Consider the following 15,090-nt stretch of genomic DNA (forward strand, 5'->3'; position numbering starts at 1 on the left):
TTCTCAGGAAAAGACATAAAATGAATCATAGTGCAGAAAGTGTCTAGGAATGCAGCACATAGAGACCAAACCCCAAAAGTTAGAGAGCAGACAGCAATTTTAGCATTCAGCTCAGCTTTGCTGGGACTGTCATGAAGCCGTGGTGGCTTCATGACTCTCAACATTTCCAGTAGATATGGCTGTGCCACCAGCCCTATTTTATTTTGGTTTTTGAGACAGAGTTTCTTTACATAGCTCTGACTACCCTGGAAGTCGCTATGTAGACCAGAATGGCCTACTCCTTCATCCTGAGTCCTAGGATTAAAGGTTTTAAACTATGTATATGTGTGTATGTATCTATGCATATTGGTGGCCAGAAAACAGACACGAGTTACAGGAAGTTGTGAGCTATTCTGAAAGATCCTAGCTCGAGTCTCAGGATGGCGCGACCCAGGAAACACCGATCCCGGACGAGCCCCCAAATGAAAGATCCCACGCAGAGAGAGACCCTTACTCAAGTCTCGGGAAATCACGGACCCCAGACACAGAGAGATCATTTTGGATGTAATAAGCAAAGGTGAGGTTTATTACGGAGACCTATTACAGAGATCTCCAGGCCGACACTTATCCCAAGCAGGAGACAGAGGAGTCGACCCCGAAACTCAAAAGTCAGAGGTTTATATAGGGAAGGCTAGGGGGTTTGGCGCGGTTTCACACAATTGGCTGTTTCAAACAGTGGCGGCTAATTTTTGGCATGGTTGTAAGTGATTGGCTCATTTAAACACAGCAGTGAGATTGCAGCACAGCAGAAGAGTACGTGCTGACTGGGGCGTTCGGGATTTTAGAAGCTAGGGGCTTATCAGGGTTTGAAGGACATCTGGTTAAAGTGTGACTCTGAGTAAGCTGGGGGAGGTGCCCTTCTGCATCTTTATGGCCTGTCAGTCTTGACTGCAGGGCGGGCCCCGCCCTGCCTGGAAAGTGTTTAGCCCTGAGTGTGGATTTTGAAACTTATTCTTTTAACTTTATATTTTTAAACCTTAAATCTGTATAATTTTCCTTTTCATTCCCCTCTTCTTCTACTGAGTAATTCTAATCTTAGAATTTTGATATCAAATCTCGTATTTGGTCTCACCAGTTGTCTTGACTGGTACTGTTGTCTCAGAACCATCAACCGCACATCACCCACTCGATTTTTAACAAAAGCAATTAACCTGTTTGTCACGCAGGGGCCAAAAACTAAAACCAAGAAAATTATTAGTAATGGCCCAGCCATAGCAGAGAGTAGGGTAGTCATCCAGGGAGACTGAGTGAACCAAGACTCAAGCCAACCTTGTTAAGTGTCTCTATCTTTTTGTAGGAGTCAAGCCTATTCTCACACCTATCTCGATGGAACCCAGGGCAAACATGTTGAGTGTCCCTCTAGGTCCCAGCTCTCAGCCCCAACAGCTAGTACGCGGCTGGTGAGGGCTGAGAATTGATGGCTGTCAGGGTGGCCAGCAGCACCAGGTATGGTCCTTTCCAGTGAGGCTCGAGTGTCTGGGTTCGGTGCCATTGTATGTAGCCGAGTCTCCGACCTGGAACTGATGAGATGTCTCGGGGGTCCCCAGGGCATAGGCTGCTGTCAGCAGATTTCTTTCTGTATCACCTGTAGGTCTTTTAGCCTGGCATACAAATCATTATTACTATGACATGTTGGTTTAGTAACATCATCTAATACAGTCAGAGGAGCTGAGGTCCCATATAAGATCTCAAAGGGGGTAAGGCTGAATCTGGAAGGGGTATTTCTTGCTCTGAAGAGAGCAAGAGGGAAGGAGTACCACCCAGTCTGCGCCAGTCTCCATGGTCAATTTGGTCAGGGTCTCTTTTAGAGTTTTATTTATTTACTCTATCTGTCCTGAACTTTGAGGTCTGTAAATACAACGTAATTTTTAATCGACCTCTAAATACTTGGCCACACCCTGGCTTACCTTGGCAACGAAAGTAGGGCCGTCGTCTGACCAGATTACCTTGGGCACTCCAGACCTGGGGAAGATTTCTTCCAGTATCTTCTTGATGACTACCGAGGCCATCTCTTGTTTGGTGAGGAAAGCTTTTATTTATTCCTGGAAAGGTATCTATAAGCACTAGGAGATACTTGTGATCATATTTTCCTGATTTTATCTCAATGAAGTTCACTTCGACTTTTCACTAAACTCTCTAGGTCTCTTTGTCCTGTTTGTTTGCTAAGCATTCACTTACTGACATACCTTATATTTTTTACTGCCTCTCTTGGCTAGAATCTTAAAGTCTATTACATATATCTTAACTACTTGGACAAACTTCTTATCTCCTAAATGAGTCCATTTCTGTATTTGGCAAAGTGAGTCTTTTGTTTGTTCTCTGAGGAATATAGTTTTCCCTCAAGTATGCCATTGTCTTTTTTTTGTTTAAGCAATTTGGGCCTTTTCTTCTGTTGTACATTCTAAGTGAGGACATCCCTTAGTCCAATCCCAGTTCCCAGTGGCTGTCTCTTGTAGGCCTGTAACCAGGATAGGCTCCTGTATAGCCATTTCCCGAGCCACTTTATCTGTTTTGTTACTGCCCCATGTCACTGAATCTCTTCCCTCCTGATATCCTGAGCAATGAATAGTACTCACAGTTGTTGACTTCTCCAGGGCATCCAAGAGATGGCAAAGGCATCTGCGGCACTGATGTGCTGGGGGGTAGAAGTTCAGCCATCCCAGATGACATTGTGTTGTCCACCACGGCAGCACCCACTTATCTCTGACCTTCATGAAGAGAACTGTTCCCGTATGTGGACAAGGTCCTCGGCTTTCAGCAGGGGTCAATCAGCCAGTCGCAGAGGTCTTTCCTCCACCCATGGGCTTCTGCCAGTACTTGACACTCATGTTGTGGTGGCTCCAGGTCAGGATTGGGCAGCAAGGTGACCAGATTGTCCCCAACCGGTGGAGAATCTAGTCCATGGCAGCTGACCAGTGGTCCCATCCTCTGGGACATTTTATTCAAAGGCAAAACATCAGCCACTCTACCACAGTTTAAGTCCTGGATTGGGTGATAATTGTCAGTGCCCGGCTGGCAGGAACGGTGTATTCCAGGCAGAACAGCACTAAGCCACACATCTCCCAGCATCAGGTACTGGTGCACTGAGACAGGTCTTAAGCTCTACATTCTTATGTGTCCTGTGAGCTGAACTCAGGTCTTCTTCAGAGCAGTATGAGCTCTGAACCATTGAGAAATATTCAGTTCTTTTTCTTTTCTGTTTTGGTTCTTGAGGTGATGTTTCGTTATGTAGCCCAGATGGCCTTGAATTAATGGGAATGCTCTTGTCTCAGCTTTCTGCATGCTCAGATTTATAGGCCTGTGCCCCCATGATCATCTTAGGGATGCCATCTTGAATATCTATTGGTTTATTTTTATATGAATTCACTTGCATGGATGTGTTTGCTCCTGGTGACCATGGAGGCCAGAAGAGCATGTTGGAGCTGAAACTAGAGTTACATACGGTTACATACAGTATGCCGTATGAATACTGGGAACTGAACCTGACCCTCCGTAGGACCAGCAAGTGCCCTTAGCCTTAGCCATCTCTTTAACCCGAGGTGAAGTGGAAACTTAAGAGTTTTTGGAAAGTCAGTTGTGTTGGATGGTGTTTTGCCAGTAACTTTAATTTTTTTAAAACCTTATTTTTAATGATGTTTTAAACCCATTTTAACCACCCTTTTAGCCCACCACCCACCAGAGGTAGTGAGAAAGAAAAGGATATGGGGGAAGTGGACTTGTTTAGAAAGGCTCTTTGGAGCAACTCCTGTCTGTGTTGTCTGGAAATTGGCAGTTTAGTCATAGGCTAGTGTCAGCAGCTTGATCCACTCACAAACACCTCATAGAAATATCTGGTCAGTAGTAGTGGTGGCAGGATGTAACAGGAACATCGGCTTGAGTAAGCAGGAGGGGACCAGGAGGAACGCCAGGAGAAGTTTTTGACTGCGCCTCTCTCAGGGAAGCAAAAATCAGCAAAGACTCGAGACCCAGAAACATTGCACAGCTCACTCTAAGCAAGCCTAGCTCAGCCCCAGTCACTGTCCACTGAGTCCTGTTCATATTCTCCAAACACCACATATCCTGTGGTCTTACCTCAGCACACACACCCGTCTCAGCTGACATCACTCTGCCAATCAGCCTGAGTCTGAGGGAGCGGCAGGAGACTATAGCACACCACCACAAGTCTTTTGTTGCGTTTCTCTCTGTGGAGCCCTGACAAATGCAGCTCAGCTATGTAATGTAAGGTGAACAATACATGCGTGTTAGTAAAGAATCCTTCATCGCGTGCTCTTTCACGTGTTTGCTTTAGCAGAACATCCTCTCTCCTGAGTCTGCTTCAGTGAAGTGTTCCTTCACGAGTTGGCCTTAGCCTTTCACACCTGTGTCCACTTTAACAAACTGTTCCTTCATGTGTTTGCCCCAGCAAAACACTATCCAACGCAACTGTCTTTCCAGAGAACCCTTAAGTTTCCACTTCACCTAGGGTTGCCATCTTGAAATGGTCAGATAAGAGTGATGTTGGTCTCTGTGTTAAATAATTTAAAGTGTCTGGTTAATAAATGGAGTCAAGGTGGCAAGTGAAAATCTAGATTGTTTTGGTTGGAGTTACTGCTTTGGAAGTTCATGCCACATGTTTCCACTGTGATACGGGCTGGGTCAGACGAGGCTGGTGGGTGAAGCAGACAATAGGGGACCTCACCCAGCTGAGGTGGTCACTGTGGTGGACACTGGTGCTGTGTTGGACAGGCTGGGAACTTGGTGCCCTGTCTGAGATGCAAGGCTCTCTATTTGTTCTGAAGGGCGTTAGGGTAGCATTTTACACTGAGCTCTAATGTGTCAGATCCGTTGTGGCTAGCCCGCCTGTTACACATGACACAGAAGCCTGGTATTTTATTTGACAAGCTGTGAGCCAAGATTGGGCAGGTCCTGAGCTATATTCCAAGTTACGTCCAATCCGTAGGCCCTGTGTTAACTTGATGTTTAAGTCTTACCAGGTCATATCTGCTCTGTCAGCCTGTCCTCAGGGTCCACTTCTCCTGGCTACGTGCTCATGATTCATCTGGCCTCACGGTGGCCTCCTCCTGTCTTCTCTGAGTGGTCTCTCTCTCTTTTTTTTTTTTTTTTATATTTCTGTGGTATTTTTTTTTTTTTTTTTTATTAACTTGAGTATTTCTTATATACATTTCGAGTGTTATTCCCTTTCCCGGTTTCCGGGCAAACATCCCCCTCCCCCCCTGAGTGGTCTCTCTTGAGGACACATACACATACACACACACCCCGCACTCCCCAATGATTCTTAGGTGATGCCTTTTTCTCTCTACTGCCCAACCACAGGGTCTAGCCTTTTATTAACCAGTCACTTTAAATTGAGGAACAAGGTTTACACAACAAAGGCCAGTGTATGTGAGAATTCACTCATCTGGGGGCAACCAGATCTTGGGGTTCAGAATTTAGCACTTGAACACATAGCAGCACCAGCTCAGCCCCCATAGTTTTGTTTATGTTCTCAGTATATTACTTAATATGGCAAGTTCTGAACTCTGTGCCCTAATTTTGGGAAAGTATATAGGAAGTGAACAAGTGATACCATGAAGCATAATTATGCTGCTATATAGTTTTGTTTGCTTTTATTTTTGAAACAGGGTATTACCTAGTGCAAGCTTCCTGGAATTTACTGAAATATAGCCTAGGCCTGCCTGAACTCAGAGATTTTCCTGCTTCTGCTTCCCAAGGGATGGGAGTAAAGACAAGTTTAATGTGCTCAGAAGAAACCGTACTTTGAGGTGGGCATGGTGCACACCTTAGATCCCAGCAATTTGGAGGCAGAGGCTGTTCCATAACTTCTGGTCAGTCATGCAGTCAACAAGAGGAAACAACTGTTAACCCCACCTAAGGAGAGTAAAGCCCATTACCCAAAATCTTTGGTCAGATTAACCAAGCTTCATTTTCTGTCATACAGTGCTGTCATCCTAAATTGGGGTTTGAAAGTATAGCATTGAACCCAGGAATATAGGGTTTATATAGTACAAAAAACAGCAAGACTAGGGGGTTTTGAGGGTTGGGAGATTTCCAGAGGAATTTTGATTATGTAGGGACTTGCTAAACATTTTTTAAATTATTACACAGAACACTTGTCTGGGCATATTCAAGGTGTAACTCAAACTCCATAGGATGGGGAGCATGTCAAGTTCCAGAAACAGGTTAAAGCATGGTCAACTTGAATTTTGCAGCAAATGGAAATGAACTTCTGACCTTATAACAAAATGGTTTCCATCCTTAAGATGGAGTCAGGCTGGTGCATTACAACTGACACTGCAGAGTACAGGTGTTGAAGTGTGATCAGGTGAGCAGTTTAGGGGAGTAAATATATTTTCCTTATAATTTTTTTCGTTTGTTGTTTTTTTCTTTTTTAAAGACAGGGTCTCTTTACACAGTCCCAACTGTCCCAGAACTCCCTACATAGATAACATAGACCAGGCTGGCCTTGACTTGACAGAGATTTGCCTACCTCTGCCTCCCAGCATTCAGATTACAGGTGTGTGCAACCATGCCTAACTGCAATGGATTTATTTTGATGTAACCATACTATTATTTGAATCTCTCTGAAAGAAAGATACCTGGTTTATTTAGTTTCTGCCTGTTTTCCTTTGGTAAAAAGTTGAACAACTAGATTAGTGACTATATCTGTAGTTGCCTATCTATAATACATTCTAGTAAACTGTTAAATGTGTGGAATCTTTTTTGGTTGTTTAATTAAGATATACAACAAACTTTGTTTTACAATAGATAATTTTCTTTTTTTTAATGGATTTTTTAAAAGATTTATTTTATTTTATATATATGACTTTTTTTGCCTACGTGTGTATATGTACTAAGTGCATTCCTAGTGCCTATAGATGTCAAAAACAGGCATTCATTGGACCCCTTAGAGAGCTGTGAGCTACCATGTGAGTCCTGGGAAAAATAACCCTGGGTTCTCTATGGGAGCAGCAAGTGCCCTGAACCTACACATAATATGTCTAATGCAGGCACATTTCTATTTCCTAGAGAGCAAAGGGAAAAAGAAGAGATTGAGAAATACCGAATGGAACGTCCCAAAATCCAGCAGCAGTTTTCAGACCTTAAGGTGAGCAGATGGACTAGCATACTGGCTTCAGGGCCTTCACCTAAGCAGCAGAAGGTGGAACTGTGGGGTTGGGGATTTAGCTCAGTGGTAGAGCGCTTGCCTAGCAAGCACAAGGCCCTGGGTTCGGTCCCCAGCTCCGGAAGAAAAAAAAAAAAAAAAAAAAAAAGAAGGTGGAACTGCTCCAGTGTAATACTGGTTTTGAGCCTTTACTAATGATGCTCTTAGTTCAGAGGATTAATTGCTTAGGGGAAGTTTGTGCTTCCCTATGTTTGATCATCTGTCATATACATTAAAAAATAAAGCAATGGGGTTGGGGATTTAGCTCAGTGGTAGAGCGCTTGCCTAGGAAGCGAAAGGCCCTGGGTTTGGTCCCCAGCTCCGAAAAAAAGAAAAAGGAAAAAAAAAAAAAAAAAGCAAATTCTACTGTTAAAGGCAGGAAAACAATCTTTTCTTTCCATTTAGGCAAATGCTTTCCAAACTGCTTGTTAGATTTTGATCTGATAAATTTACCTTTTAGTAAGAGTACCAATCCAATGAATTGATTTCTCTAAATAAAGTGGAAAACCAGGGCTATCAGGATGGCTCAGCAGGTAAAAGCCCTTGCCATGTATCCTTGTATGTGCGTTTGCACACATGCATATACATACATATAATAAATCATAAAGAATTGCATTATTGGGGTTGGGGATTTAGCTCAGTGGTAGAGTGCTTGCCTAGTAAACGCAAGGCCCTGGGTTCGGTCCCCGGCTCCGAAAAAAAGAAAAAAGAATTGCATTATTTTTTAATGGAAAACCATTTCTGCATCAGTCTTTTCTAAAGCACAATAGGCCCGAGGCTTGGGGAGAGCAAATGTGAAATCTCACGACTAACATTTGGAATCTACATATTTCCAGAGGAAGTTGGCAGAGGTCACAGAAGAAGAATGGCTTAGCATCCCAGAAGTTGGCGATGCCAGAAACAAACGTCAACGGAACCCACGTTATGAGAAGCTGACCCCTGTTCCTGATAGTTTCTTTGCCAAACATTTACAGACTGGAGAGAACCATACTTCCGTGGATCCCCGACAAACTGTGAGTATATGAACAAATGAGCTTATGAGCAAATGGAGCTTCTTTAGTCTGGGTAAGGATGTGGTGAGAAGGGTGAGTGTTGATTGCTCTTGTAGCCGTGCCCCGTTAGGACATAGGGACTAGGTGGACATTGTTTGGAGAAGGTGGGGATCTTCAGTATGACAGTTGAAGCCAGTGTTTTATCTTCCTCCTAGCAATTTGGAGGTCTGAATACTCCCTACCCAGGAGGCCTGAACACTCCATACCCAGGTGGAATGACACCAGGATTGATGACACCTGGAACAGGGGAGCTGGACATGAGGAAGATTGGCCAGGCCAGGAATACCCTGATGGACATGAGGCTTAGCCAGGTGAGAATTTGTCATGGATCTTTCTTTTCTTATAGATGGTACTGAAATGGGGAAAAAGCAGAATATTTGGGGGATGTTGCTCAGTTGTTAGGTCCCTTGCCTAACATATGCAAGGCCCTTGGTTTGATCTCTAATACAAACAAAGCAAAGCACTCGATAATTAAAAACAGAAATGTGTCCTGTCGTAGAGTAAGTAGGTGAGACTCTTTCTACAGGTGAGTATTTGTGTGTTTCTCTACAGGGCATGCCAACATCCCCAGCACAACAAATAAAGGGCCAGCCCTGTGTGACCTGCTAGTCTGTTCCTTGGAGGTAGAAGGCCATTGTAGGGGATGAGTATGTTTCCAACAAAGTCCATATGGTCTGTTGATAAAACTTAACTCTATACGCACTGGGAATGAATTCAGGGCTCTATCCTTGCTAGGCAAGTGTTCTACCACAGAACTAAATTTCTAACTTTTTGTTGCTGTGTTTTTGAAAATTTATAACAGCAAGTATTTTATAATAAAAAACTCAATAGCTTATTGATTGCACTTTTTCTGTTAGCATGTGTTTGTCTGTTTTACCTTGTAAAATATGCAATGTGATTTAATGGTTTTTGTGTGTGCTGTTGGAGAGATGGACTTTTTTATATTCTAGGTGAGCATGCTATAACTGAGCTGCATCTCCGTCCCTGGCCCGAGCTTTTTGCTGTGTAGCTCAGACTGACCTGTAACTTTCTGTGTAATCTAGGCTGGCTTTGAATTCACAGAGATCCTGCCTCTTCCTCCCAGGTTTATTCTCAAACTTTCGCCCCTCCCGTTTCAGCCTCTGTGTGCTAGGATCATACTTGAGTGATGCCATACAATTCTGGGTAGTTTTTACTTTTATTTTTATATTTTTTTAACTCATTATGTATTGAATTCATAGACATTTAAGTAGCACATTTAAGACAGCATTTTTGTAATGTCTTTTTTTTTAAAGATTTATTTATTTCTTATATGTAAGTACACTGTAGCTGTCTTCAGACACACCAGAAGAGGGCATCAGCTCTCATTACAGATGGCTGTGAGCCACCATGTGGTTACTGGGATTTGAACTCAGGATCTCATGGAAGAGCAGTCAGTGCTCTTAGCCACTGAGCCATCTCTCCAGCCCTGTAATGTCTTTGAAGTGAAATTTTACTGCGAATATTACCTTCCTTGTTCTACACTCCTATCCTGGACCTGCTGATGACTCCTCTGGTACCTGGCACTGCCGGGTCTTCTCTGTTTTCTCTGCCTGTCTAAAGTACACTGTCCATCTCTGAACTCAGCGACTTCCAGTGTGTCAATTCGTTTCTAAAGATTTGTTTATTTTTATTTTATGTGTATGTGTGTTTTGCCTGCATTGTATGTCTTGTATACTGTGTGTGTGTGTGTGTGTGTGTGTGTGTGTGTGTGTGTGCGCGCGCGGTGTCTACAGCTGCCAGAAGAGGGCATTGGATTCCCTGGAATCAGAGTTACAGATGAACTGTCATGTGGATTCTGTGAATCAAAAATCTGGGTTCTAGAAGAACCCAGTGCCAGTGCTCTTCACCCTTGTGTCCTCTTTCCAGCCCCATTAGTCTCTGAGGGTCTGAGAAGCATCTTTATTGTGGCAATCCATTTCCCTCTTAGTTTTGCATTTAATAACAGTGTCACTTTGTTGCCTTTGGTTTATTTTCTCCCCGAGCTGTTATAAAATTAATACTTTCTTGTAAGAGCATTGAGAAGCAATGTTATTCTATTTCTTTTCCTCTTTTCTTTTCTTGTGGTACTCAGGATGGAACCCAGGGCTTTGATTATAGTAGGCAGGTGTTCTATTCCAGCGCTATATCTCCAGTGAAGAGTATTAAAAAACAAAGCAAAAACAGAGCCAGGTGGTGGAAAAGGTAGCAGCACCTTTAATCCCAGTTCTCTGAGTTTGAGGCCAGCCTAATCTTATGAGTTCCAGGACAACCAGGGCCACATAGAGAAACCAAAAAATCCAAAACAGAAAAAAAATCTGTATCATGGCAAGTGTTCGTGTTAGAAGTAAAAGAGAGAGAGAGAGAGAGAGAGAGAGAGAGAGAGAGAGAGAGAGAGAGTGTGTGTCTATCTGTGTGTGTGTGTGTGTGTTAGGCTTTACATCTTCTTTTTCTTCTTTCTCTTTTTAAATGTGCTGGGGCTGGGGATTTAGCTCAGTGGTAGAGCGCTTGCCTAGGAAGCGCAAGGCCCTGGGTTCGGTCCCCAGCTCCGGAAAAAAGAACCACAAAAAAAAAAAAAAAATGTGTTTATTTTTCCTCACTATCTCACCCTGACCTGGTGCACACTGTATAACCAGGTTGGGCTCTAATTCACAGGTCCACCGCCTCCGACTCAGGAGCACTGGACTAAAGGCGTACGCCCCTGTGCCTGACAGACTTTATCTTCTTTATGTCCCTCTCTACCCTTGTTAAAATAATTGTTAGGGTAGAACCCAGAGCTTCACACATGCTTGATAAGCAGTATACAACTGAGCTATACCTCAGCACCATAATTTACCTTTTTTTTTAAAAGAGATTTTATTTGGGCTTGGGGATTTAGCTCAGTAGAAGAGTGCTTACCTAGCAAGCGCAAGGCCCTGGGTTCAGTCTCCAGCTCCAAAAAAAAAAAAAAAGAGAGAGAGAGAGAGAGAGAGAGAGAGAGAGATTTTATTTTATTTAATGTGAGTACACTGTTGCTCCCTTCAGACCCATTAGAAGGGAGGTGGGGGGTATTGCATCCCATTACAGATGGCTGTGAGCCACCTTGTGGTTGCTGAGAATTGAACTCAGGACCTCTGGAAGAGCAGTCAGTGATCTTAACCGCTGAGCCATCTCTCCAGCCCTCATCTTTACCATTTAAACCATTCTGTATGTGTTTATGTCTAAAACAGGGTCTTACTATGACTGTGTGGTTAGGCTGGCCTCGTACATTGCTTAAGTGAGCCTCCTGCCTTGGTGGGGCTACAGATATAATATACATGTATTATATGCAGATATAATGTTCATGACGCCTGTATATTTTAACCATTTTGTGTGTGTGTTTATCAGTGTAAGTACTTGCCCTCTGTTATCCAGCTCCAAAACTCTTTGCCATCCTAGACTGAAACTATTGTTTTTTTTTTTTTTTTTTTTTTTCCCCCGGAGCTGGGGACCGAACCCAGGGCCTTGCGCTTCCTAGGCAAGCACTCTACCACTGAGCTAAATCCCCAACCCCGAAACTATTGTTTTTTAAGATTTATTTATGTTATTTATATGGGTACACTGTAGCTGTCTTCAGCCACACCAGAAGAGGGCATCAGATTCCATTACAGATGGCTGTGAGCCACCATATCGATGCTGGGAATTGAACTCAGGACCTCTGGAAGAGCAGTCAGTGCTCTTAACTGCTGAGCCATCTCCTCAGGCCCCCTAAAACCATTTCTGTCAAACACTTTACAGTCTAACTCTACTCTAATCCTTGGCAACCTCCATTCTACTTTCTATAACTTTGATGGCCCCTTGGTAGCTACTTAATATCTTTATTATTCTATTTAGTTATCTATTTGGATTTTCAAGAAAGGGTTACTCTAGGTAGCTCTGGCTGTCCTGGAACTCACTTTGTAGACCAGGTTGGCCTCTGAGTTCTGGGATTAAAGCCATGTGCCACCACGGCCTATCTGTCTGTCTGTCTCCCTTGCTGCTGCTGCTCCTCTTCCTTTTCCTCCTCTTCTTCTTTCTTCCTTGTCTTTAACATAGCAGAGTAACTCTTTCTAACATTTTATATTCTTATTTTTATTTCATGTATGTTGACATTTTGTTTGCAGATGTGTCTGTGTAAGAGTGTTGGGCCCTCTAGAACCAGAGTTACAGACAGTTGTGAGCTTCCTTAATGGGTGTTGGGAATTGAACCCAAATCCTGCAAGAGCAGTCAGTGTTCTTAACCACTGAGCCATCTCTCCAGCCCCCATATATTTTCATTTACCTTGTTTTTGGCTCTTTGTCTTCTTGGGTCATGTTTAGCATGTATTAGAAATCTTTTTTCCTTTTTAAGGCTGAATAATGTTTAATTGTGTATATGAATGTATCATTCATCAACCTCTCAATGGATACATGGTTTGTTTCTGACTTTTAGTTCTTGAGAGTAATGCTGCTCTTAAACATGATCATACGAATACTTGTTTCAGTCTTTATAGATATATTCTCAGAAGTTTAATTACTGGCATAATAGTAGCTAAAATTTTTAGGCACAGCGAGAATGGCATCCGTAGTAGTTGTCTTATTTTACAGCTCAGACTGTACCAGGGTTCTAGAGTCTCCTCAGTTTTCCCAACTTTTATTTTGTGTTTTTTTTTTTTTTTCGTGTCTCTGTGTTTGTGCCTCTGTGTATATGCTATGTGTCCAGGTGCCCATAGATGCCAGAAGCTTTGATCCTCCCAGTCCTGGAATTAACAGGCTGTTAGGATTCTCCTGACCTGGGTTCTGGGAACTGAACTCAGGTCCTCTGGAGAAGCAGAAAGCACTTTTAACTGCTGAGCTTTCTCTCTAGCTCAATATTCTCTGTGTATATGTGTGTGTATACATAGGCATTTGTGTGCGTGCGTGTGTGTGTGTGTGTGTGTGTGTGTGTGTGTAAGCCAGACATCAGCTTTGGGTGTCTTTTATTCTCTTACCTTATTTGTTTGTTTTGTTTTTTTTTTTTTAAGTTGGCAAATAAAACAGAATGCCCCTGCACATGTTCTTCTTGGTATTTTTGTTATTTTATTTGAGACATGATTTGGCATGTTATTGGCTGTCCTGATCTATGTAGACCAGGCTAGTCTTGAACTTGTAATCATTTGCTTGCCTCTGACTGCCAAGTGCTGGTATAAGCTACTGTACCTAGCTTTCTGGAGGAAAGGAAGATAGTCTCGTGTAGCCTAGCTGGCTTCACACAAAGTGTGTAGCCAAGGATGGCCTGATCCTTCCACCATGATCTTCAAAGTGCTTGGATGCTAGGCGTGCACTTCCATACCAGTCACTAGAAAAACAACGCTTTTTCTCCTGTTCCCCTTTTTCTGTGCTCTGTGTTTGTTAACCTGTCTTTTCTTAAAGAGTGTTGGATAGTGTGCTGGTACACCCGTAATTTCAGTACTTAGGAAGCTGAGGCAGGAGCATCACCTTGAGCCTGAATCCAGCTTGGGTTATAATATGAGATTCTGTCTTTTAAAAACATTTTTAAAACCTTCAGCCGGCGGTTTGGGGAGACGAACCTTCCACCTTAGACCATGGCCAGGTTCATCCATAACTTCGCAGAGAAGGTACCATTGATGGTGGCCGCTGCCTGACTTACTCGAAGCCTTGATTGGCCACACTTTGGCACTACGCCAAGGTTGAGCTAGTTCCCCCAACCCCTGGTGAAATCCCTACAGCTATTCAGAGCGTGTAATTCAAAGTGCTAAAACTGGTAGCTTCAACCACCTTACAGTTAAGGAAGCTGTGCGAAATGGTTTGGTGGCCACTGAGGTGTGGATGTGGTTTTACATTGGAGGGCTAGGATGAAAGCCGTGCTTCACCTTGGCCGGCTTCTTTTTAGTTTTTTTTTTTTTTTTAAGATTTATTCATTTATTATATATAAGTACACTGTAGCTGTCTTCAGACACACCAGAAGAGGGCACCAGATCTCTTTACAGATGGTTGTGAGCCACCATGTGGTTGCTGGGACTTGAACTCATGACCTCTGGAAGAGCAGTTGGGTGCTCTTAACCGCTGAGCCACCTCTCCAGCCCTTCTTTTTAGTTTTTAATTTTGGAAACTGATACTCAGTAAATTGTCTAGGCCAGTCTGGAACTCATTCTGTAGCCAGGTAAGCCTTGAACTTTGGTCATTCCTGCCTTAGCCTTCCAAGTAGCTGGGATTACTGGCCCGTGCTATCAGACACGGCTTATTATGGCAATTTAAAAATTTATGATTAAGGGGCTGGGGATTTAGCTCAGTGGTAGAGCGCTTGCCTAGGAAGCGCAAGGCCCTGGGTTCGGTCCCCAGCTCCGAAAAAAAGAACCAAAAAAAAAAAAAATTTATGATTAAAATAGTAGAATGAGCTTTTAATTCCAGCACTTGGGGAGGCAGAGGAAGGTGGATCTCTTGAGTTCAGGGTTAGCCTGGGCTACAGAATGAGTTCCAGGACAGCCAGGGCTACACAAGAAATCATGTCTCAAAAAAGAAAAAGATTAGTACAATGAACTTCCATATTGAAATTTAAAAAAAAAAAGTTGAAATTACCAGCCTTTTACTTAAGACTTTCTGGACTTAGGTCCGTCTTAAAAAGACATTTTTTTAAAATATGTTTTCTTGAAATTTCTTTTCATGGAACTTTTAGGATCAGTATCTCTATGTGTCTTGGTTACTTTTATTTTCTCTTTTCATTTCTTAGAAGAGAGACACTCTAGAGTGGCCAAGTTTTTTGAAATCTCAAAGCCCACCTCCAGTGGCACATCCTCTCCAACAGGGCTACACTCCCTAAGCCTTTCCAAATTGTTTCACCTACTGGGGACCAAGTATTTGTAT

General features: G+C 43.0%; 1 protein-coding gene across 3 annotated transcripts in view; it reads left to right on the forward strand.

Moving 5' to 3' along the window:
- The window catches only part of Prpf6 (pre-mRNA processing factor 6), a 64,539-nt gene that overhangs the window by 17,752 nt on the left and 31,697 nt on the right, over positions 1 to 15,090 (forward strand). For all 3 annotated transcript variants that reach the window (XR_015683263.1, XR_015683264.1, NM_001079766.1), the window contains exons 4-6: positions 7,066 to 7,144; positions 8,038 to 8,214; positions 8,409 to 8,564. Coding sequence is in view for 1 of the 3 variants with exons in the window: in NM_001079766.1 (NP_001073234.1) it covers positions 7,066 to 7,144; positions 8,038 to 8,214; positions 8,409 to 8,564 (412 nt within the window). In the remaining 2 variants the exon portion in view is untranslated. The remainder of the gene's footprint in view (positions 1 to 7,065; positions 7,145 to 8,037; positions 8,215 to 8,408; positions 8,565 to 15,090) is intronic.

Source organism: Rattus norvegicus, chromosome 3 (assembly GCF_021556685.1).
Source record: "Rattus norvegicus strain SHRSP/BbbUtx chromosome 3, alternate assembly SHRSP_T2T, whole genome shotgun sequence".
NCBI lineage: Eukaryota > Metazoa > Chordata > Mammalia > Rodentia > Muridae > Rattus > Rattus norvegicus.